At 40.1% G+C, this 25,499-nt stretch overlaps 3 protein-coding genes across 10 annotated transcripts in view; 2 read left to right on the top strand and 1 right to left on the bottom strand.

The window, feature by feature from the left end:
• LOC108150187 (protein furry) overlaps positions 1–20,251 on the bottom strand; it is a 52,579-nt gene extending 32,328 nt beyond the window's left edge. For 4 of the 8 annotated variants that reach the window (XM_017278184.2, XM_017278185.2, XM_017278187.2 and 1 more), the window contains exons 1-14: positions 19,922–20,251; positions 11,628–13,222; positions 11,217–11,557; positions 9,260–10,674; positions 8,964–9,195; positions 8,715–8,897; positions 6,555–6,698; positions 5,162–5,329; positions 4,938–5,087; positions 4,304–4,473; positions 4,058–4,212; positions 3,341–3,451; positions 3,123–3,277; positions 1,040–1,203 (exon numbers count right to left, since the gene is read on the bottom strand). In XM_017278184.2, the coding sequence (XP_017133673.1) occupies positions 1,040–1,203; positions 3,123–3,277; positions 3,341–3,451; positions 4,058–4,212; positions 4,304–4,473; positions 4,938–5,087; positions 5,162–5,329; positions 6,555–6,698; positions 8,715–8,897; positions 8,964–9,195; positions 9,260–10,674; positions 11,217–11,557; positions 11,628–13,222; positions 19,922–19,976 (5,038 nt within the window). In that variant the 5' untranslated portion in view covers positions 19,977–20,251. Of the gene's footprint in view, positions 1–1,039; positions 1,204–3,122; positions 3,278–3,340; positions 3,452–4,057; positions 4,213–4,303; positions 4,474–4,937; positions 5,088–5,161; positions 5,330–6,554; positions 6,699–8,714; positions 8,898–8,963; positions 9,196–9,259; positions 10,675–11,216; positions 11,558–11,627; positions 13,223–16,364; positions 17,087–19,921 lie in introns of those variants that run through there. The other 4 variants (XM_017278189.2, XM_017278190.2, XM_017278186.2 and 1 more) reach the window with 3 other exon arrangements.
• A 111-nt stretch (positions 20,252–20,362) lies between these two features.
• Positions 20,363–22,290, top strand: LOC108150111 (UPF0046 protein C25E10.12). Its single transcript, XM_017278075.2, has 2 exons — positions 20,363–20,597; positions 21,174–22,290. Exon 2 carries the CDS (start codon positions 21,182–21,184, stop codon positions 22,088–22,090), a length of 909 nt encoding a protein of 302 aa, XP_017133564.1. The 5' UTR covers positions 20,363–20,597; positions 21,174–21,181; the 3' UTR covers positions 22,091–22,290.
• A 615-nt stretch (positions 22,291–22,905) lies between these two features.
• Positions 22,906–25,158, top strand: LOC108150208 (tubulin alpha-4 chain). Its single transcript, XM_017278220.2, has 2 exons — positions 22,906–23,078; positions 23,682–25,158. The coding sequence occupies exons 1-2, from the start codon at positions 23,076–23,078 to the stop codon at positions 25,062–25,064; spliced, it is 1,386 nt and encodes a 461-aa protein (XP_017133709.1). The 5' UTR covers positions 22,906–23,075; the 3' UTR covers positions 25,065–25,158.
• The last annotated feature ends 341 nt before the right edge of the window (positions 25,159–25,499 follow it).

The raw sequence follows: 25,499 nt of genomic DNA, 5'->3' as shown, positions 1-25,499 counted from the left end.
GCAAAAGGTGAGTAAAAGTGTTAAAGTGCAAAAATCGAAAGTTTTGCTAATTATAAACATAGTAGCCCTTCAAATGCATATAAGCAATATTCAATTTTGTAAATAAATACATTGGAAGATTAAAAAGATACACCCAAAATCTAAATCCAACACCATCAGACAACATCGAATGTGGGAGCGCATACACAGCTTGTTCAAGCTTCATATGTTATGCAATAAAATGTGTACATCCACAGCCAAGTAATACAATAAAACGATGGTACTTACATTTATGAAGTTAAAATGCATAATTGAATTTTCAAAAAACAAGGAGAATAAACAACATTTGCCGCATTGGGAAATTTATCAAATGAGGATGGGCTTTCCTCGAAAGTGAAAAACACATTTTTACTCGTCTGAGAGTTTGAGTGTCATGTCAGCTTGTTTTTGTATTTTTTTATGTAGCTCAACCTCGGACGTATTGTGAATACACTGGGAATTAGAAAATTCTCAGAACTAGTATAAATTCTGATGAATTTTCCTTTCTAGTCTTTGAAGTAGATTATGGTACAACGGTTATGTATTGAGCCCAATCAATAAATATTACAAAGCAATAATATCAATTCCTAAACCTTTAACATTTGAAATGTAAAGCTATTCGTAATATGAATTTTCATGTACATCGAATTAAATATTTCTATAATTTACTATGTTTTTGGCTTTTTATGCAAATAAACAACAACTTTGGGCTTTTCTCAATTTAAAAAACATTTGATTTTTTATATCTTAGCTATTTAAAGAATTAAACTGGTAAATAAAATATTATATTTTAAAAATTGAAAAACCACTAAGACATATATGTTACCTATTTAAATTTGTTTTGTTTGTTTATCGATCAAGCAAAATAAGCTTTGTCAGAATAAAAGGTTTCAAACACTATAAAATCGCCGCCTGTAGATTCCCCATTCCACAGCAATGGTCTACTCGAGATTTTCGCTTAATTTTAATTTTATTGCCATCAGCCCGCGTTAGTTGCCATGTCAGAGGGGAAAACTCATACCTTTCTCGTTGTCGCTGTGCAGAGTGCCCACCACGCTGCCGAAAAAGCGCTTGTCCAGGATCTGCAGCAGTTGCAACGCCGTTGCATGCACCTCCACACGGGGACAGCCTGTCATCAGGAGCGTCACTGTTATCACAGATGTGTAATGGTCGCACGGATATTCCCTGTAATTAAAATGGAAGGAAAGCCAAAAGCTTTAGTAAGTGGGTTTGGTCCTACAGGACAAGTTACAAAGTTGGCCTGCGGTTCTGCGGTTGTGTGCTTAATGTTTAGCGGCTAATGTTTAACACGGCACACGCCCAACGTGACCACAGACAACAGTTGCTGCTCAAACTGCCACCTGGTGCAACCAGAAAAACCATCAACCCAACCAATGGCCACCAGATCCATTAAAATGTCGTAGCCCACTTCCAACTATTTGTTTGCAGCCACACAAATTTGTTGCCCTGGGTGCGGAATAACACTTTCGGACTTGAACCACCCACTTTACCTTGCGTTCACGCTTGCAGTAAACTGAATAATTTACAGAAATCGATTTTCGCTTTGCATCCCCACAAACACATGCCATCAACGCTACAATGTATGCTGTGGTTTACTTTTTGTTTTTTCTTTCTTTTTTTCTTGAAGAGTTTAAAAGAAAACAGAAAGTGCAGAGCTTATATGTCCAATGTATACTTTAAAGCTTAATGGTCGTTAAGATTAAAGTTCAGGGACAGTCTGTTCAAATAGTCGACGTTTTTTGGGCACAAGTTGCCTGCGATAAGCAACCGAGACCCAAAACTGTTTAGATATAATCAATCAATTCTTGGCAAAATTGCTTTCAACGTCTTTAAATCTGGTCAAAAAGTTAAAAAATGTGTCACAATACCGATGGAAATTAAAATGGTATACTCAACGATGTGCAAACGGCATGCAAACGCCACCTGCCACAAAAAATCAAGCGAAAAAAAATTTTGGAAATGTCACGCGCTGGCCAAATGCTGCATTTAATTCAGCCAAACAAAAACAAGGGTAAGCATTGAGTGCATATAGTTCGCATGTTATATACCCTGTAGCCAACTTCATGTTTCTAAATATGTTGAATAATTCATTAAAATTTAGTTATTATATGACGTAATCAAATACTTTTGTATTCTTAGACAAGTTAATGCAGAACCAAGAACCACAGCACGCGCACTGCAGTAAGACGTTAGCCAGCCGACAAAGACCACACATGGTCGGCTCAGGTGTGGTTTAGATGTGTTTATGTTGTGGCTATGGCTTTCGGTTATAGGCAAAACCACAAAGACGGATACCCACCTAGGACAAACCGCAAACTAGTGACTCTGGTTGCTATAACAGCGAACTAAAATCCTTCGACATTCAGAAATGTAAACTTTAAGATGTGGTGAGACGGACGATTTGGTTATTAGAATAGGTAATTAATTTTCATTAAAATCGTACAAACAAACAAAGATTTTTAAGCAACATATAAGCTTCACATATATCTACAATATTTATTTGAATTACGCCACTTTAATACAAAATGAATGGAAATTTGTAAATGTTTAGTAAAACAAATTGAACTCTGCTTTCGGTCTGTATCCTAAAGACTCACACCTAAAAAAAGCCATCGCTTGTGAAACATTTGTTTGCCGATTTCAGTTGCATTAAATGCAATGAGCCGTGCATGCCATGCTTCATATACTCAGCTGTTTATATTGCATACGCATTCAAAAAAAAAACACAATCCCGCTCGCTGCCATAATGGCCATAATGACCAGGTCAGAACAAAAAAATAACAGAAAGCGGAAGGAAATAAAAAACGTGCTTGGCCTGAACAAATAGGCTGTCATCCGCTCATGTGTGTGTGTACGTAAATTTAAAAAGAGTTTCCATTGCTCGCAGACACGTGAAATGCTACTTAAGTGGGCCAGAGACACTGGGATTTTGGCTCTCCATCCCCCTCAATCCCAATCCCTGGATATACGGGCAGTGTGATTACCGCCGCAAGTGGAGGGCGAAGTAAAGGGCAACGCGTAAGGCGATTACGTATTAAGCGGCAACCGTGTTCAAGTTTAATGTGTCGTTTCCATGCACTTACTTGGCACTGAAGATCGAGGCCAGGGCAAGGAAGCAGGCATCCGCTTCGCGCGGTGTCGACGTATAGCACCGATCTATGACCCACTCCAGGAGCTGTCCCATATCCGGATTTGATTCCAGCAGCAGCACAACTGTGTCCCGGGCCAGTTGGTAAATCTGTGAAAGTGACTTCCGCTTTAATTGCAGTTCAAGTGGAGGAACAAGTGGTTGGCGGTTTACCTTTTCGTCCTTGGAGGTCAGCAGCAGATCCAGCCACTTGTATATGATGCCGTCATCTTGTAGATGAGGCGCATAGAAGATGTGACCGCAACAGAGCAGGGCGGACATGGCCTAAAGAGCATACGGAGAAGAAAAGTACACAGAAATGTAATAGTGGTAATAGGTCTTAAGGACATGATATCTTTTCCAAGCTTTAAAAATCCGTAGAGAATAAAGTATCCGTATTCTTGCCTAGCATCAATATTGGGGAACCTATCCTTATAACAAGTATAAGAAAGTTGAAGAACGTTCTAATTGTAGTAAAATAAGATATCGATAACCCAAATTGGCTTAGCATAACTAATATAAATAAAAATAATAGTAATAATAAAAAAATAGAACGTTCTTTATCTTAAAATAAGAGTCAAACTCAAGGTATGATCTCGGAGAATTTCGTCGTTTTAAATTTGTAAACCAGTGTAATTATATTATAAATATTAGAAATAAATATTAAAACAGCATAGAAGCATTTAATATGTTTAGTATTTAACAACTAGAAACTATTTTCTAGATATTAAATACTGCAAATGTAATATCCTTATAGATTCTATGATATAAAATCATAACATGAACAGAAAACACAAAATTTGGCCATAATTTTAAGTACAATTTTGAACGGTGGACAAAACTTGGGGAAGAAATAATCGTACTGCGCCCTTGTTCTGGTATAATACTTGCCTGCAGGGCGCTGAACTGCAACTTCTCCTCCTCGAGGGTCTGGCCAATCTGCATGGTAATGCCCAGCGGCTTGGAAAAATTGCCGCACCATGCGGCAAACAAATTGAACAGATTACGCTTGAGAACCCGAGAAAGCAGCGTGGCACAGGATTCGACTAAGGGGAATGAACAGGCAATCAGTTGTAGCAGATGGATACGCCGCCAAAGTTGTGGGGACGACAGCCCGTCAGGACTTTGAGCACTTACGTGAGAAGTTCTTAATCATCTTGCGTATGAAATTGCAAAAGTGAGCCTTCACTTCGCGAATGCTCAGATTATCCTTGTCCGTCTCAGCCATTAGATAGGCCATGGCCCCCTCGATATACTCCACGAAGGTGGGATGCAGCGACATCGTGTCGCGTTCCAGCACACAGGTGCTGCAAATGGGTGAAGTAAAGTTCTCGGTATATTAGCAACATATACAAACAGAAAAACTTCTGGTAAACAAACTATGAAATACGTTTGCACTTTAATTACATAAAATATAGCCGAGTTTCCACAGTTCAAAGCATCATCTCCCACCAAATCAAGTTAGAGTTATACTTTAATTTATGCAATACATTTCACTGGCTTTCTTTTGCCTTAAAAACTTTGAAAAGTTTGAGTCATGGAAATTCAACTTTAATTTGTACTTTGGTTTGGCTAATTTATTTGATTTCTTTCATCTAGTTGACAACTTTTAATCTTGTAGTTTTAATTGCATCATTATTATTTACAGTAGATAAATAAAATCAAATAAATTGTGGTTTTTATTTTTGTTTGCATCATTATTATTTAAATTTGATTAAGAAAACCATATAAATTGTGGCTTGACTTTGTGTATCCTTGTAGTACTTCTTACCTTACACCAAAGGTTCCGTTCTCGGCAATCTTCTCCAGCACTCGCACCACCTGCAGGCGCAAGGCATCGCGTCTCCGCCTCCTTCGCATGTTTTCCTGCTTGCGATCCACCGCCTCCCGGATGTACACCACCAGCTCCTCCATTAAATCCCTGCCAGAAGACACACACACGAACACACCTTGTCAAAAGGGAAACATCCAGTTAGATGTGGCTTAGGGACTTACTTGAGCGCATCATGGTTTATCAGGCCCAGGGCGTTCACTGCCGCATCCCGGACATCCACGACTTCGCAGCGGAGCAGCGGAACCACTAGTTTGTAAAGGGCGTGTGGGGAGGCGCTACCCATCGCTGACTTGTCACTGCGATCGGCGTTCAGGGAGTCCGGCGATGAGCTGTAAAACAAATTTACGTGCATGGATTTTAGTGTCAAAGAGCCAGTGCTCCAGTCTCCGTGGCAGTAAGTTCTGTTAATGTTGCTTGCTGGCTGTGGGTGCTTGGTGCTGCCTTGGCAAGGTCATCGTTTGGCGAGAGTCCATAAAGTTTACTGCGATTTAAACTGGTCTCTTAAATCCGCTCACTTGACAAACTCAAACTCAAATTTCAGGCTGTAATTTACATTTACTACGTACAGGTTACGGTCCCTGCACTTTCGCAATTTCGTTTTTTCTGCCGTGCAATAATAAACATTATGAATATTAAATTCGAAATCTTCTTTCAATTAAAACCCATTTTATTATTTTTTTTTTTCTTTGACGTGGATTTTCCCTGTCTGTTTGCGAGGGTCGGTCAGGACGAATAATAATAAATGACAGAAAGCAAATAACAATTTCATATACATGTACAATTTTTTGCTGCTGAGAAGCGAACATGAAGCCAAATCAAGCTTTTTTGGGTTTTTTGGTCAGAGGGTTTTTGGGAATTGCGGGGAAACTGGCTGACATGCGCTATATGAAAAATAAACAAACTTGTTATTTATCAGTTCACTGCAAACAAGGGGCGTAAATTTTTCGAAGGCGTGTTGCATAGAAAAATGATGAAGGGGAAAGAGCAATGTTTGCCAAATTATACGGCAAGAACTCAATGAAAGCCAAGCCAATGAAAACGGGAAAAATATCTTTGATCAAAGTCAAATATATTCAAACTCAAAGAGAAATATATGAAAATATGCAATTACTTTGACTTGACTGAGCAAAAAATACTCTGGTTTATTGGTTGTTTTTTTTTTAAATCAATTAAGCAATTTTAAAATAAAGAGAATCAAAGTTACATATTCTCAAAAACCAAACAAAATTCCAAATAAAATACAAATTTTAAGAAATATTTACAAATACTCATAGGTATTTAAGAGTCAAATTTCAAAAGTAAAAAACAAAATTCTAGCTAAATTAAATATGCAAATTAAAATCCAATTAACGTTTGGTAAAATGTTTAACAACATGCCAAAGCTACACACATAAAAACACAAACCACGCAACAAAAACATACTCATTTTGCATTCATATTCATAGTTAGAAAAATATGTTAAATAAGTTTACGGTTTAGCAGGTATTTTGTTGCACTACTAGTTGTTTTGTTTTAATTTGGTTTTGATTTTGGTTTCGGTTTTATTTGCTTTACCCAAGTCGTTTTTGGCGCGCCTCTTTGCGTCCATAGGAGAGTGGCAGCGTGAAACGCGTGACGATTCCCTCGGGCCCAAACACATTGGATGGTATATTGTCCAGGGAATCGGACAGCGAACGCGAGTCCGACTGATCTTGTAAACTATAAATTACAATCCACATATAGATAGATATTGATAAACAGCAGGGTTAATGGCTTTTGAAGGACTTGTGATGAGTTGGAATTCGATTTATATGATCAATATTTAATGTACGCATTTCCACAGAATTTTCATCATGGCAAATTGATAGATAGCCAATATGAATGTCCGGCTCCCATGGGATGTTCTGTTGATGTGGACATGGACTTTAACCTTCACGGGTACATGTGGTGGTTGGTCGTGGAGGTGTTTTTTTTTTTTTTGTGAAATTCACCCTTTTTATCGACATTTTCCACCGGGCAACACTTGCAAACTGATGTGATGAATGTGTTTTGTGTGGGATTTTGGATTGGTGTTGTGGGTTGCAATAGTTCACATTATTATTGAGTTAAGTCTTTAATGAACAACCCACTAAAATACATTAACGATGATTTACTACAGCAATAAACTGGTTGCGAGATGAAAGTTAAAATATCTAAAATATTAAGTGTTGAAAAAAAATGGGTGAGTTCTTGAATTTATTAAAAATGTGGTTGAAAGAAATCCGCGATTCCTATGTTACTAAATACTTAGTCTACAGTCCCCAATTCACTGTGCTAATAACGACATTTATTTAATTTACACTCCCCCAATAAATTTTACAAAGCTAATAAAATTTGAATAAAATTTATTGCTATAATTTCCTGAAAATTTGATGTTATCAATTTTTGTGCCATGCACTGACTTAGTTAAACATATTTTGTTTTTCTTTGAACCTATTTATTTTTTTAATTTGGTGATCTTAGTATTTATTCCGTTAGCAATGGCACATTTAAAATCCCAATTTTATAATTTGCTGAAAATTTTATTTAATTAAAGTGTGTGCAATGTACTAACTTATTTGTTACTTGTTCATTAAACTATCGTTTTATTTCGTTAGTATTAGTTTTAATATTATAAGTTTCACTTAACTTCCCTTTCTTTGGCTATGTTAATAACACCACCACTTCCCTCAAATAATAAACCAACTTTAAATTCCAACGATGAATATAATTTATGCTAATTTACTTGCATTAAACATGTAATTAGCTTAACTGCAGTTTGATTTATATATTTAGCTCACACCTTTCTACAGCATGAATCGCAAAGCTTTCATTTTCAACCATGCCTTTTTAACATTTTTCACTTAAATAGTAAACAGCCTAATAAACTAATAAACGATGGGGTAAACAAATGTTGACAATGGTGTCCCAATGTTTGTGATTGTGCAGCCTGATGTGCGGCATTATATATATGCAAAATTATACACAAATTTCTGCAAAGTCAAGTCGAGTGCATGCAGGCAAAACAATTCAGCTAAACACACAACGTGACTTATGCGTAACGCAGACGGCAATCACAGATAATGACATATTAAAGCTGATGCGGATTAAAATGCAAATGATGTAAGACAAAAACCCATTATTAAAGGACAAACTATACATATGAATGTATGTGACTGCGGACTGCATGTTTCGGTATCTGTAATTATGCCTGTCACACAAACAAAAACCCTTCTCGTATTTCGACCAAATGCAATGAAAAGTTGGTTGGACAGAAAACATAACATATAATGGATTTGCATGTGGTGCTAGGTTTTTCTATTTGACACCCACTCATAATAACAAAGTACATCAAGAGTATACAAATACTACATGCAAATTCGTGCCGAAAGTAATTGAATTCGTAGTGTTAGTCAAACAGAAGTAATGACGTGTCTTGTTTGATTTGAAATTGGAATGCAGTAAGTGAAAGGACACAATAAAATGCACAGAGAAAAATAGCACAACAACTGATCATCGATTTCGTAGAGTTTAAATCAATTTACTTAAACTGATAGTAGTTAATCGAGTTTACATTTAAAGTCCAGAAACTATGTCACATTTTGAAAAACACATTTGATGACAGTTTGGAAGTTGTATTTTTTTTCTCTGTTTGAAAATGATTAACAAATGCATTGTTGAAGGTTCACTACTCACTCATCACTACTCACTACTCACCTCAAACTCAAATCAGGTGACGCACAACGAACGGCAACACTGGGGATTTGAGGCACCAATCGCATGGCACATGCCACTTGGTTCCTCCAAAGACGCAGATACGAATCCTTTTGGCTCTCGGTGGGCACTTTCTTGGTGGGCGCCGAGCTTCGCAGCAATGAAGCCCGATTGTCGCTCACGGGGCTGCCCAGCAGGAAGTTCAAACAATCAATTTGATGTCAAGACAGGTTTAAGCTAATTGAAACTTACGTGGGATCTATGACACTGTACAACGCATTCAGGCGCGTGAAACAAATTGGCCAGGCCTGAGCCACCGCCGATGGACATTGCTGCAGGATGCGCTGCCTTTCCAGCAGTCCAAACAAGCAGGTGGCCCACGGATCGAAGGGGGGTTGCGGAGAGCTGGCCACCGTAGCCGAGGCATTCGCCGTTGAGCTAGACTGCGACAGGTTGAGCGTAGACGTGGAGGACTTTGAGTTGTCTGCAAGGAATACAAATACAGGTTATTTCCTTATAAAATTATTCGATTAAATGCCACTGCCTACCATCTGTTAGGCCCGCCAGCCACACTCCACTCGACCGCTCCGCTATCCACTGCAGGTCAATGCAATTGGCATTCAGAATGGCCGTCTTCTCCGTCTGCGGCAGCAGTGGCAGACACTTCTCGACGATGGCCGGCACACAGCGATCCATGACATCGATGAGAGGCGGTTCCGTTTCCGGAATGCCCAGTGCACGCATCAGATTCTTCACCTCCTTGAGAATCATGGCGGCCAGTTTGCGCAGATAGGGTCGATAGTTGCAGAGCAAGACCAAGGCAAAACCCTCAACGAAATGCAGAGTGGTGGCCAGCGGAATCTCATTCTTTTTGGCCACATCGCTGGCCATGTTCAGCACTGTGTGCTGTGTGATGCTCGACATGCCGCTCGAGGTGGTGATGCTGGAGGCGGCACTGCTGGCCGTATTCAAATGCTGTTGCTTAGACAACTGACTGTTGGCAGTGTCCTTGGCCGGAGCTGCCGCTGTGCCCTGCACCTGCACCTGCACCTGCACCACAGGGCCCTGCACCACTGGTCCCACTGTGGCAGTGGCGGTGGCTGCGGCCACTTTGGGCTGTGTGGCTGTGTTTGCCGCACTCGCAGACGCACTCGGAGCACTGGCTGTGCTATTGCCGTTCACAATTATGGCACACCGCCAGATGTTGAGGAAGTTGAACAGGATGCGTGTGCAGTTCTCCAGCAGCTGCGGATAGGTGTCGGTGACGTCGCGCACCAGAAACTGTGTGTAACCGTGCACGACATCCTGACGCCAATCCGGAAAGTCGATGACCAGAGTCGTGAGCGACTGGTGCGTCAGAATACGCAGCTCCTCGTCCATGTGAACACTCAGTCGGGAGAGCAGGTCCACCAGTTCGTGAGCCGTCATCGTATCGGGTATCAAACGCGGCACGGCAGCCACACACGTCCGGAAGAGATCGATGCGCGGCTTCCGCTCACCGGACAGCATCTCGTCGGGCTCCTTGTTCTGGTTCTGCGTGTTAGTCATCATCAATGGACGTCCGTAGTGCACATCCAGAGCCCTCAAAATGTCCACAAACACGCGACGTACATGCGGGAAATACGTCGACATGCCAATGCTCCGCGCGGTGTCGTCCGTCAGCATCTTGTTGATATACGTCTTCTTCACACGTAGTGTGTTTCCAGATGGCAGGGCTGGAACCGTCCTGGGCATCGGCGGCTCACCCGCCTTCTGCTGCAGTGAGTCGGCGACGACTAGGAAGGCTCGCAGTCCAATGCTCATGCGCTCTGGATTGAGGATCAGCTTGATGGAGCGACCCACGCACAGCAGATCGTATACGATTTCGCGCATCGCAAAATCCAGACGCTCCTGGGCGATGAACTGGATGATCTTAACGAAGATATTCAGCGGGGTGTCACGCGGCACTACTCCTTTGGAACCCCTGTAAGATTAACAGATTAATTGCATTTAAATTTGCCTTTAAAATAGTTACGATTATATGAATAAACCATGATATACCCTTGCAGATATCATAATCAATTTTGTGTCAGTTAGTTTGGTTTTAAAAAAGAAATGTACCTATACTGACTTTAGTTAAAAAATAATTTACAAATGAATTATTTAAATGAGTTATAACTAACTATAATTAACTCATTCGAATAATCAATTTATAATAAATAGTTTTTTATACATCTGATTATTTGGGAATTTAATAAAATTAAATCAAAATTTTAAGTAATGTAATAAATTTAGTAAAATAATAAAACCTTTTCTTATTCAATGAAATTATTTTAACACAAATGTTTGTTTGTTTAGGGCTTCCTAAAGCAAGTAAAATGAAAAAAAAATCAAATGTTAAATAAGTAATCTGACCTGAAACATTTAGCATACATTTAAAGAGATATCTGGTAGCTGTTTATCATTCAAAATAGTTTAAAAATGTTCCTTAATCTGCAGGGGTTTCGAATGCTTGCCAAAACTCACTTGGGAAACAGGGAGTTCACGATGCTCTGCAGGCGGGAATGGGTGGCTGAGTTGGACTCGCACTTGATGCGGATCATGTAGACCCAGAGCAGACGGTACAAAGACTCCAGAGCCACGCGACTCATTTTGGCATCGCGATTCTTTAGGTTGCTCAGGCACATGGCCAGGAAGTAGTGCCAGTTGGTCAGGAAGAAGGTCTTCTGTGAGACGCACAGCAGGCAGGTGACCAGCGGAAAGAGGGCCAAGCGATGTTTGGACTTCGTGGAGGCATCCAAGGTCTGCACATAAAGGAGTTCCACAAAGTTCTTTACGCAGGGCACATTCACCTCGTTCTTGACGGCCTGTAAGATATTTAGATAATTTAATAGCTTATTATCAATAGTATAAAATACAAAATGCTTTTGAACTCACCGCCGCTACAGGAACCAGAATCTCCACAAACAGTCCCGCCAATGCGTGCTTAATGTCTTTGTCCTTGACCTCCATGAAGTACTGGCCGCACTCGTGCATAAACTGAAACGAGGCCTCGAACTCCTCGATGGGCACCATTTTCACACGGAAGAACTTCATGCCCATCAGCAGACTTATGATACTCTGGGTGGTCGTGGGCGACACCTCCTTGCCGCGCAGCTCCTTCAGTTCGCTCATAAAACGCTTGCGCACCGACGCAAACCGACTTTGGGCCAGCACTCCAATTACCTCTGCATACAGATCGGCGATCATGTGGATGTTAATCGCATTCGGATTGTTCTGCAGCCCATCCTTATACTTAAAGTGTTTAAAGGCCAGATTCTCGATGCTGCGCACCAGATCCTCGTGACCCGGATGATAGGGCAACTGTTTGAGGATCTCGATGAGAGCCAGACAGAAAATGAATTCAACAGCCGCTTCCCTACGCTGCAGCTGGAAATCCAAATCCACTGTCGGTTTGTTGCTCGCCGCCTGCGAGTTGCTACCACTCGGCGGTGGTTTCTTCAGGTCGTTTTTAATCTCCATGTCGGACAACTGTCGGCGATGCCACGCTAACAGAGTATGCAGCAACGAGGGCAGACAGTGCTCAGCCACAGAACCCAGGGCAGACAGGAGCTGATCAAACTGCTGATCCTCACCGCGTTGCAGCAGCTTCGATAGATTCTTGTCGGCACTCTCCAGCATCACCAGCTCGATCTTCTTCTCCGCCTGGACAGTAAAATCACTGAACAGGTTACGCATCACAATCTCACCAGGCCGTGGAGCGGAGATCTCCACGCTGGCCACGCTGGCGGCCAGGGCATGCATCTCGGCCTGAGTGTAACTGGGCAGGACGTTGATGATCGAGCTCCTTGAGTGGGCGCCCCACGGAAGCAGTGACTGCCGCTGGGGAATCACCAGAGCTGGCGGTGAAGCGTAACTTTGGCGACTGGCCGGCAAATTTTGGTAGGTAATCGCTGGCGATTGCTCCACTCCGCTAACTGGCAAAAGTTGCTGCTGTTGTTGCTGTTGCGGCTGTTGTTGTTGCTGCTGCTGCTGCTGCTGATGTTGCTGTTGCTGGTATTGCAGTTGCTGTGACTCATACTCTATGCCATACGGATAGTCATCGCCGGGCAGCTGGTAATTAATTGGCGAAGTTGTCCCGCTGGCGGTCGTGCTACTCGGACCATTCCGACTGGTCTTCGGTGTGGATGTGTATTCCGCCGAGTTTATCGAGTGACGCTGGCCGGGCGATCCACCGCTCGGATTGCCTTCCGATTGAGCTGATTCAACGTTATCGACGCTATCGCCGCCAGCCGCGTTTGCCTGATAAGCATCTTCCTGGAAAGCGTTACGCTGGGGGCTCTTTGTTGGTGTCGCCACGCCCCCTGCGCCTCCTCCGCCCGCTCCTCCCGCCGCAGCGTTCCCAGTTGCTATTGTTGTTGATGTTGTTGTAGCTGCTGCAGCTGTCGCAGTGTTGCTATTATTGGGACTGGCGGTGGAGGGCGAGCCAGCCGGATCGCTCAGGTGCTGCTCATTTGGGTTTTGATTTGTGCCTGGTTAAAAAAAGAACAAAACATTATCATTATCATTATCATTATCGGTTTTATGATTGAACGGATTACACTTATCAGTTATTTATATTACATGTTCAGATAGAGTCCCAAAAATGAATCATTCTATAGGCATAAATCATAAAATAGCCTAGCTCACGTGATGTCTGCTAAAATGCCAATGAGTTTGAGTTTAAGACACCTATTTGAGTGCCTATCTTTCTTTTAAATTTATTTTTTAAAGGTAAAAATATAAAGAAAAATTTTAAACTAAATTAATGATTTGACATAGAAATGTTTGTTTTAAATCTTATAAACATAAACATCTCCTAGATATTTCTGTGATATATATGTGTTTCTACCAAATTAAAAACGTTGTGACACTTATTAAATATTTTGGCATTCTAAATATATTTGCTTATAAGCGATATATACTGTATGAATTTTTGATTTGTGATCTGTTTTTTTTTTTTTTTGTTTACCCAACCTTGGTTCTAGGACACACCTATAAAGCGAAATCTGTAAATAGAAATTATCATCAGCAACCATCAACAATTTAATCATCATCAAGTGTGGGGGTGTGGCAAGAACACGCCCCAAAAACTCAAATTAGGTAGAGAAACCGAAACGAACTCCCTTTATGGGCCCAATTCGGAATTTCGGGACTGAATCGTGTCGTGTTATCACTCAATAAGTTGTTTTCTATATCTTAATTGCCAAGAAATAACTGTAAAATTATTATTGCCATATGGTCATATATAATATCATCAAAACATCTGTCTGCAGAATATGCAAAGTAATAATTACAATTGATGATTTTGTTTTCCATCTGGCACACCATATCTTTGTACCGACATGATGGTGATAAGAACAGAAACCAAATCAGTAAGATGAATTCTACGAAAATTATTTTGAGAATAAGATTTCCAAAAAGCTTCTGGAAGTTGTGCGAAAATGTTATTAAATATTTTAAGTTTGCTTGAAATTTTTATTAATGTGTTCGTTAGAAATAAAGTCACTCTATTAAAAGATTCGAATTCGTTGAACTCTAAATTATAAGTAATAACTCTCGACTTAGACTGTCAGTCATTTCTGAAAATTGAATTCAAAAATAAAATGTACTTTTACAAATAAAGATTACCCATCAATTGCCCGAATCCATTATTTAGATGGAAGGAAGGCCGTCCGAGCCGAAATTCTTTTCAAATCGAATTCAATCAATAGACCAGCGTCCTTTATGGCCAAGTCAAGTATTATTGTATGTAACCGGTGAATAATAGATGTCACTACCAAACGTAGTCCAAACGATTTGCCATGTGTCGTGCATCGTAGTCAGCTGTTTGAGCTCCGACCGAAGGTCTGTTAAAGTTCAGGGTAAAGGTTGCTGTCGCCGCTTTCCGTGAATAATTGAGAAAGTTGAAGTACAAGGCAAAATTAGGAGGCTCTTGAGGGGACAGCAAAGGTTGATCCCTAACTTTGCAGCAAAAGCCGTGAAATCTCCTTCAAGGAAATCGCTTCAAGACAGTCGACATCAGGCAAATAAATGTTGTGCGCAATCAGAAACGGAATAAATAATGTGAGGAATGGGCTGGAAAATGTTTGACATTTCACTAAACACATATGTTTGTGAAAAACGGAAAAGTTCAGAACGGAATACTCGAACAATGTGAGAAAACATATGTATATACGTTCGCTTTATTAATACCGTATTAACACGCTCACCAAAATCGTCCCAAACGAAACGTTCGTCTTACAAAAGCTCTCTGGATGTGTCATATAAGAACAGCAACAAAAACGCAAACAAACCGATTCCCCGCCACTTTTAAGATGTTCGACGAACCCGAACAAATAACTCGCAGCAAACCGATTAATCCATCGGACTGGGCCAAGTCAAATCAAAAATAAAACTAAATAAGTTTTAAACAAAAACTGCAACAACGGCAGAAAAATAAGGCAAACAAACAGATTTATCGGAGTTCGACTCGCAAATACCCATTAGTCATATGTTCGCAAAATATAATTGATAGCAAATAAAACATTTTTTTGCGTATCTCTGACTTGTTTTATTTTAAGCGTACAAAATAAAATTTTTTTATATTTCATATTAAGCTGAGCAAAACCTTAATCGTATTATTTTAAAGCGGAAAATGTTTTGTAAATAAAATTTTAACAACGACATAACCATGTATTTGCTTTATTATCGACACTAATCCAAAAAAATTTTGCAGTTTTCAATATCGTGCACGAAATTATCCAAATGTTTTCCTATTTCGTGTTCGATTTCGTAGAAAAAATTATATCTATAGTTTGGCGCATGGAAATATTTTTAGCTGCTTTTTTATGTCGCTGTTGAAAATTTTGAGTATGCCATAGATTTTCACTTGTTGCTTTTCGCCTTTGAAGAATGTTCTTGTTATTTATGGGAAATTCAGAAAAAGTTTAAGGGTCAAACACAAAAAAATATCTATGAAAATCGGTTAAACAAATCTTCAATTAATTAAATCGACGCAAATCCAGAAATTTATGGCAATTGATAGGAAATCAAGCTTTATTGTTATTGATAAGAAGAAAATTTGGCAATAATAAATAAGAGTTAACGTTAATAAAAAACGATTCTTTATAAGAACGCTAAATAAATAAGAGGGCGATAAGAAGGTGATTTGGCGGGAACACATGTTAAGTTTATAGTAATTTGAGGGGTGTATGCGGCTTTTAAGTTATTTTGAAAATAAAAACAATTTTATTTTCAAAAACCCAAAATTATTTATCTTATCTTAAAGATTAATCCATCAAACTGCGCCCTTGAACTCTCATGTAGTAAATTTTCTTGCCGTTTTTTATTCGATTATCTGCCCAGCAAGTGACATCGAAAACAAAACAAATTATAAGAACTTCGTAATCACCCCGATAAGATAACTTATATACCGATACCATGTAAACTTTTGTGGTTCTTCACTCCCTTCACACAAACTTGAACTTCGAAAAACAGTCGAAACCTTCAAATCGTTTATCACATATTATTTTTATCGTCTGTAAACCAAACATTTCCTGGATACATGTTTTGTCACCCCGTCTTTTTCATTATCGCCTTCTCAGTACGCAAAAATAATTGTAGAGTTTCGTAATGCAGAAATGCTAAACAAACCTTTTAGTTTTTTTGGAGTCCATTGAAAATTCCATAACATGAAAGTGGAGCATAAATTTGTAAGGGAATCACAGCTGGGAAAATGATATTCGGGCAGATTTACAATTGTTCTGCCCGACTAGAAAACAAGCGCGATAGCGACTGTATTTAACACTAATTAACACGAACAAGTATTGAAATTATAAGCACGTGATTTGGTGCTTCTACACAGCCCACGAAACAATTGTAGTTTGTTAGATTGTATTAGATTGGATTTAAAACGGTGCTGGCTGATAAGACGGTTTAACTATGCCACTGGGTCACTATTCAGACTTATTTCACTTTAAATTACTAAGGGACTGGTGTTAATCAAACAACACTCATTTATACTATGTAAGAAACATAATTTGTATTATTTCACTGCCGCTTTAGAGCTTTACGATTTTTATGCTAATCAGCCAGAAATAATGAGCTCAGCGTTTTGAAATCTAAACGATATTTGTACACCTTTTTATTTGTTTATTTATTGACTGTTGTCAAATTACGTTGGCAATTTGAATCGAATTATTTGTAGGACCCGATAGAACCGATTACGATATGGCCGCTCATATAGACGGATATTATATATAGTGATATATATAGACGGCGAGGAGCACACGTTTAAATCCAAAATAAAAATTTCGAGCTGACCGCAAAGTGCAAAATGCGAGGCAAACGGCGGCGACGACGACGATTTTTCGACTGCGGCGAAAACGAACCGAAAAAACGGACGGGCTACGGCTACAGAAAAAAAAAATAAATAAAAGAGCGAGCGACGTCAATGGCAGCAGAATGAAAAACAAAAAAAACACCGAACAAAAATCAACAACAAATGAGCAACTCGCGCACGCTCGCCAAAATCAAAACAAACGATTATTGTCTATTTAAAAATATGATTAACAATTGCGAGAGGGAATGAGCGAGCGGAACAGCTGTTTTCCTGTTGCGGCGAAATGAAAATCAGCTGAGTCGCATTCAAAACAACACTCATACGCCGCGTTGTACGAAACTAAACGAAATGAGAGATGATTGGACCATTCGCTTGTTTATTTATTTGCGATTCCTCTCTTCGGCGGATTCTAACTGATTAGCACCGCTAGTTCTTATATATGTATCTGTCGCATTAGCTTCAATTTACGAAGGAACCTGGCAAGCGCCTCCCCGCCGTCAAGTGCTAATGGAAAACTTTCCGCCCTCGACGTGGAAATCCCGCAGAGAAGCCAAGGCTGGAGCTAAGTTCCAACACTTCAAAGGACGTCCTTAACCCGAATTCCGCACACTTACAAACCGCGAATATCTAATTCTCGGCAAGTGCTTTCCATTTTCTGGGTGGGATTAGGAATAGGTATTTAAATTTACAGTCGAACTTCCTTGAATCGAACTCTTGGTACTAGAAAACACTGATATCCAAAACTAATAAATTCAGCGATATATTCTATTATAAAAGTTTCAAATCTTGAAGTCCTAGTTACCAAAGTCCGACTGACTGTATTCAAACGTTTACCATTATAGTAATGACCAACTGCCTTGGCGAATTTCTAAACAAACTTTGTGCCAATTGATTTTACCAACACAATAAATAAATAAACAAACAAATAAAAAACAAAGCCTAGGGCATTTTGTAACGACAAACAGGTAAATTGATTATGTACGCGTCCAGATTGTTTGCCATTATAGGCGAATGCGCGAATGCATGTACGAAAAATTAGCACTTGGCAAGAGCACTTTCCATCGGTACAATATTGGTTTGGTGAATTAGTTAACTGCTTTTATTGCAAATTACATCACGCCCACCGCGTAACTAGAGGAGTTGGTAGTACAGTAGTAAATGATGGACGGGCACGCGATTCGAAAAGGTAAACACGCGACCAGAACGCACTTTACACCCGTTAAAAGCACTTGGGAACGCACTTGATTTTTTTGGGCTTAAGTGGGCTGCTATACTCGTCTCATCTGATTTTTCGTATTATTTTTCCCCTTAGTACTTTGTGGCTCGGCGGCGGGCAAACAAATGAGAATGTGAATGAGAATGAGAATGGGCTGATGTACGAGCGTTTGGAGCCCAAAACTTATGCAATTTCGCACAGGTGATGGTAACGACGACTCGACATTTGACTTTGGATGGCTGGCGGAATTTTCTAATTTTGCCACAGTGCGCTACAAAATCCGTTGGATAACTGCCAGGTGGTGGCAGTGGCAAGACCGCCCCAAAACAAAAAATAAACCAAATACAGAAATTTCAAACCCACCCATTGACGCCAGACATTTGTTTTGTTTTTCTGCGCTGCTCTTCTTCCTCTTTCAGTGCTGAATGTCATTATCAAGGTTTATTTGGCACTCTTTTTCCCGCCTTTTTTTTTTTTTGTTTTTGTGAATGAAAAGCGTACAAATGAGTGGGTGGGCTTGTTTGAGGGGTGTGTTGTTCCAGGGTGATGTTGAGATAGGGCCCATCGCCTGCGTAGCGGTAAATCAATCCCAGAGTATAATGAAAAATCGCTGTGCGCCAAAAAAAAATATTATACGATGAGTCAATAAATTTTAAAAAGACAAAGGGAGAGATGTAAACTGCAATATGTCCGCCGTGGTTATAGTCCCATTTGTTGGCAGTATTAGGTTTAAGAGTAACGACTTATCAGAATTTTGTTTTGCTTTTTGATTTTTCATATATTTTTAGATATTTAAAACATCTTTTTTTGACAATATTTATAAAAGTACAATTATACTACTTGTACTACAATTATAGTACAAGCGCAAACTATCTATTTTTTTCTTCTTAACATATCTAAGGCATTCGAAATTGTCCACATTTATTTAAAACAGAAATCTTTAAAAGAAAAGAAGACACTTACTTTTTCGATTTGAAGTGGGGCAAAGAAAATAATTTGAAGAGTTTACTCAGCATTTTTGAGAACAAATACATTTTCCGATTCGATAACCATCGGAAGATAAACACTCGGACGTTTCTTTGTGAAGATATACATAAACAATTGATGCTTTTTAAGTTTGAGTTCCAAAAAGTAAACAAACCGTTTCCTGATCAATAGGAATTTGCTCCACTGTAGTGGTACAGTGAATCAAAACCATAAATTACCGGATTTGATTAGGTGCGCAAGTGTGAGTAAAAAAGAGAAAGAGAGTCTGTGAGAGTGTAGGTGCGCTTGGATGGCCGGCAATCAAAGTGAATCATCACTTAACAAATGAGGAAGACAGAGCAAACAAACAAACGGATAACGGATAAACAGATGTAAAAGCGGTTGAAGGTGGGAGTGGGAAGGAGATGGGAAAAGGAGAGAGGTAAGGAAGTAAGGGAGAAATGCAAATGCAGTGCCAGAGCACACACACACGAACTCACACACTGACAAACAAAAAAGTGGGCGTAAACAAAAGATAATAAAAGCATAAAAAACGAAGTGCAGTTAATTGCAAGAGCTTCACCCAAAAAAACACACGAAAATAACCAGAAGACTGTTGAAATCCCAAAATAGCTCCTCAATCAGCTGAAAATTGAAGAAAAAAACGCGAAAACCCAAAAAACTCACCTGCAACAGCAGCTTCCAAGGCAAACAAATCCTCCTGCAGCTCCAATTGATCCATAGTAAGCAATTACAAGCCCTGATTTATAATTTATGGCTAAAAACAACACGCGTCTGGGAAAGTTGCAGCTGCGGCCATTTTTTCGCTAGTCAAGCGTGTTATTCCCTTGAAAACCACTTTTATGGTCTGCAAACACTTTAAAATCACTCGTTGAAACCTTACGACACTCGCACTCTATGAAATAACGATTTCCTATTTGATTTATCCAAAATTTGGGCCGTTCTTTTGTTGCAAATGCCAAACGAAAATTTACGCGTTGTGAAGAAGCAGAGAAATATCAAAGCAGCTGATTTTTGTTTTGACCAGGGCTGCGTATCGCAGCCGCCTATCGATATGCAATCTTACGTTACATTTCATTACGTTATATGTTATCGGCGCTCAGCTGTTTGCCCGGCTATGACGTCACGCGTGGACAGTAAATTATTTGTATTTTGATTATTTGCATTACAATTATCTGGAAATACTTGACTAAACATAAATAAATGTGTTAATCAGGGCTCGACAATGTCGCCGGCGATTGCATTGAATGGTTAAAGGCATAGCCACAAAGGCAAAACAATCAAAAATTGACACGGCGCAAAGGATCTAAAGAAGAAACCCACAGGAAAATTTACTAATTTAGTAAGAAAACGTGAAAAGCTATGAAAGTTCTATAAATTGAAGTGATTTATTAAGACTATACTTTAAATTAGGGCTGCGACTTCCAAAATTTGTTTGATCTTGAACTGCAACTGCTCCTTACCTACCGCAGTAAATTTAAGACCCCATTTATTTTGTTTTTAGCATACAAAAGTCTATATCTAACAACAATTCCTAATAATTTGATAGCGTTTATGGCCACGTTTTATTGTTCTTACTATCTTATGAAAACAGCGTGTTTATGATTGTTTACCTAAAAATCCAAACAATACTATTACTGTTAGTTTACTGATTAATAGAGACATTTATCAAAACATCAACAAAATTAGTTAATCTTTTAAATTTTTAATTAAATGTATTGTTTTTTTTTGTTAATGCGGACAAAGTTTCCTTTCTACAATTATTTAAAAAGTCAAGAGAAGTCAGAAATTAGGCAAATTATAGAAAATAAATGTTACTTAAGATATTCAAGCTAATCAAGCAATTAAGCTCGAATCAGAGAAATTTAAAGTCAGATTTTATAAAGAAATCCATCACTCTCTCAATCTACAATTGCAGATATCGATATGGAAGTGCCAGTGCATCCGCTGAGCCAGGATCCCACGGCCGCTTGGAGGGACATCAGCAAAACGCAGCGGGTGATCAAGGTCACGATGAAGCCACCCACCACCACAGTGGCGCCCAACAAGGCCCGAGTGGTCTGCATGTCCGACACCCACTCGCTGACTCCGTACATCAAGTTCGACATCCCAGATGGCGATATATTCATTCATGCGGGCGACTTCACCAAGTGCGGCCAATTGGAGGAGGTGGAGGAGTTCAACACTTGGATTGGCGCACTGCCGCATCGCCACAAGATCGTGATTGCCGGCAATCATGAGCTGAGCTTCGACAGAACCTTCACCCATCCGTTCCAAAAGAATCAGGGCAAAGGTCATGCTACGAGCAGCAAACACACCGGCATGTCCATCCTGGATGATCTGCCCACCTTGGGCAATGCCAAGGAGAGTCTGGAGAACGCTGTGCAGACGCAGAATGTCCGAGAGGTTCTGACCAACTGTCGGTATCTGGAGGACGAGTTGCTGGAGATTTGGGGCATTCGTATCTATGGATCTCCCTGGCAGCCGGAGTTCTGTCGCTGGGCCTTTAATGTGCCCCGAGGGCCGGCCTGTTTGGAGAAATGGAACCAAATACCCGAGGGCATCGACATCCTGGTCACCCACACCCCACCCGTGGGTCATGGAGATCTTTGCTGTTCGGGCGTAAGAGCAGGATGCGTGGAACTGCTCAGCACTGTTCAGCAACGGGTGCGCCCGAAGTACCATGTTTTCGGGCATGTTCACGAAGGCTATGGCATCACCAGCGACGGCAGGATCATCTTTGTGAATGCATCCACTTGTGACATCAATTACCTACCCAACAATGCCCCCATCGTTTTCGATGTAACCCTGCCCCCGGGATTTCGCAAGGATTAGCGTGCCCAGAATGATATTTACTCGCATTTGTTGCCGGTTCAATGAATTTACTTTTACTTTAAGTTTAAATTAAGAGATTTTGTCAACACACATTTAGGTGCCTAGAGAATTCTCATTGAACAATCCCACTCTATATATTAAAAATCACCATTAAAGCGCCATACAAGATTTCTTTAAGTAGAATAAAAACATTAAACCGATTTGTTGAAGTTTCTACAACATTGGCAATTGAAAAATCTTTAAAAAATCACAGTATTATAAAATTAATCATGTTTCCATAGACTTGAAATCTTTAGCAGTTTCAGAACTCCCACTTAGAACTACATTTAGGATTTATGGTCTGAATCGACGATAGATAAAGGTTTAGGACCTCAATTATTTGTTTGTATACCCTTGTATTGTGTATTATAATTTCATGTCAAAATGGTTAAAAGCAGTAGATAAAAATTATTTGACCCTATAAAATATATAATATTGTATATAATTTCTATTCTGTTTTACGCAAACTAAGTTTAAAGCTATCGAGATATTGTGATGTTTTACCCCTTCACAATTAGGTTATTCAAATTGTGTTTTAATATTCTAATTTTGTTCGTGTCATTTAATATTTGTAGTCAAGTTAAAAGTATCTGGTATTTTAGGAACTATCATATTAAGCTCTAGTTGTCTTTTTTTTAAATAGTTTCACAACTACTAACTGAGAGTAAAATTTTTACCGATAAGCCGCCAGAAATGGTCTGGAAAAACCTTGGAACCTTGGACGATCGCTGGTCTGCAACCCTGTTTCCAGTTTGACATTTCTCTTTGGCGCCTCGTAACGGCGCTTTTCCAGTGACTCCCCAACCATCCATCCAACCTGAGGCTGCACTTTTCGCGTGGCGAGCCCAATAAAAAAATTAAATTAATTAGTTAAAGGTGCCGTGGTCGTAGTAAATTTTAAATTGTATACCCCGATTTTAACTCTGCAAAAAAGCATACAAATAAAATGGTAAGTTTGCAAAAATTCTTCCCTCTTGGTTAGGTTTAAAGAAGAGAAGAAGTGTGGGAAGCGAAAACGAATAAAAGTGGATAACGAAAATTTAACAAAGGTTATCAAGCCTCGTAAAAAACCTTTAATGTATTATTTTTTTTACCCATCTTTTTTTTTTTGAAGTCTAAGCCTCTCTTAAGTTTTTCTTCAAACACTACAGTCCAGGTCAAGATTTTAATTAATAATTGGTCGTAAAAAATAAAAGTGGGTGATAGTACCACTAAATCTCGAAATACTATTTTATTTTAAATGTGTAAAGCGCCATTTTCAATAATATATGAAATATATAAATATTCTTTAGAGAAACATATTTTATTCTTAATTTACTAAAAAAAAACGTTTTTCCTTTGCTTGTTTCAATGAATAATAAATAATACTTTTAAAATTTTAAATTTATTGTTTATCATAAAAAAGGCCAAAATAGTATTTTAATTAATATTTAATTAAATTATATGTTTTCTGAGTAATATAAATATTTAGAATATTACAATGCAACATAACCTAACCTTAAACAATGGCGCCTTGCAAACTAATTTGCATTTTTTGTATTACCCCCACCAGCGCGAAGTGGTCTCCATCCAGATTGGCCAATGTGGCATCCAAATCGGCAACGCCTGCTGGGAGCTGTACCTCCTGGAGCACGGCATCAATCTGGACGGCAGCCTAAAGACCAAGGAGGAGCTGACGGCAAGCGGTAGCAGTGCCAGTGTGGGTCACGACACCACCGCCAACGATGCACGAACGTTTTTCACGGAGACCGGGAATGGCAAACAGGTGCCCCGATCGATTTTCGTGGATCTGGAGCCGACGGTCATCGACGATGTGAGGAATGGCTGCATGAGGGAACTTTATCATCCGGAACAACTGATCTCCGGCAAAGAGGATGCGGCCAATAACTACGCCCGAGGTCGGTACTCCATTGGCAAGGAGGTGATCGATAGGGTGACCTCAAGGCTGCAGAAGATCGCCGAGCAGTGCGACAGTCTGCAGGGCTTTCTCATCTTCCACTCGTTGGGCGGAGGAACTGGCTCGGGATTCACTTCCCTGTTGGTGGAGCGACTGTCCACCGACTATAGCAAGAAGTGCAAGCTGGACTTTGCCGTCTATCCGTCGCCCAAGGTCTCCACTGCCGTGGTGGAGCCCTACAATGCCCTGCTGACCACCCACTCCACCATGGACCACTCGGACTGTGTGTTCATGGTGGACAACGAGGCCATCTACGACATATGCAACAACAGTCTGGGCGTGGACCGGCCAGCCTATAGGAATCTGAATCGTTTGATCGCTCAAATAGTGAGCTCAACCACGGCATCGCTGCGTTTCAGTGGCTCGATGAATGTGGATCTCAATGAGTTCCAGACGAATCTGGTGCCCTTCCCCCGCATCCACTTCCCCCTGGTGGCCTACGCCCCACTGATGTCCGCCGAGAGGTCGGCCCACGAGCAGCATGCCATCACCACGTTGACCAATGCCTGCTTTGAGTCCTCTAACATGATGGTCAAGTGTGATCCACGGGCGGGTAAATTTATGGCCTGCTGCATGCTGTACAGGGGCGATGTGGTGCCCAAGGATGTGAATGCAGCGGTGTCGGCCATCAAGTCTAAGCGGCACATTCAATTCGTGGACTGGTGTCCCACCGGTTTCAAGATTGGCATCAACTATGAGAAGCCGGCCTTTGTGCCGGACGGAGATTTGGCCAAGACATCGCGCGCCTGCTGTATGCTGTCCAACACCACCGCCATATCGGTGGCCTTCTCGAATCTGTCCTATAAGTTCGACCTGATGTTCAAGAAGCGGGCCTTCGTCCATTGGTACGTGGGCGAGGGCATGGAGGAGGGCGAGTTCACGGAGGCGCGGGAGAACATCGCCGTCCTGGAGCGCGACTTCGAGGAGGTCGGTCTGGACAACAACGAGGAGGGCGAGGGCGATTTCGAGGACTATTGAGAGCACATCCCGATTCCCAGTCATTCCGCAGGCCCAATCACTTCAATATTCAATCAAAATGTAAATATTTTAATAAAGAATTGAAGAAAATTGAGTAAGGGTAACCAATATAATACAGTAGTATATACGGCTTACCAAGAAAATGGGTTTTTAATTAAGAAAGAAAGAAATAAAAATTCCGATAAATGTGGCTTTTATTTTTGCCGAAAGGTAAGTGGGTAAGTACTATAACTTTAAATGGAATGTGACATAAATGGAAATTTTCAAAACTAAAACTTTCTCCCGAACAAAAATTCTATTCCATTCCATTCAAATTATTTGAGATATATGTAGAATTTAAGTAAATTTAAAAATTGTAATAATTTGATATTAATATTTTATAAAGAGAAATATTGGAGTACTAACCAGTTTATACTTTTGTATAAAAATTGCCAA

The sequence above is a fragment of the Drosophila elegans genome, unplaced genomic scaffold (assembly GCF_018152505.1).
Source record: "Drosophila elegans isolate 14027-0461.03 unplaced genomic scaffold, ASM1815250v1 contig_208, whole genome shotgun sequence".
Taxonomy (NCBI): domain Eukaryota; kingdom Metazoa; phylum Arthropoda; class Insecta; order Diptera; family Drosophilidae; genus Drosophila; species Drosophila elegans.
The sequence above is the reverse complement of the archived record's forward strand: the minus strand, read 5'-3'. Positions and strand labels throughout refer to the sequence as shown.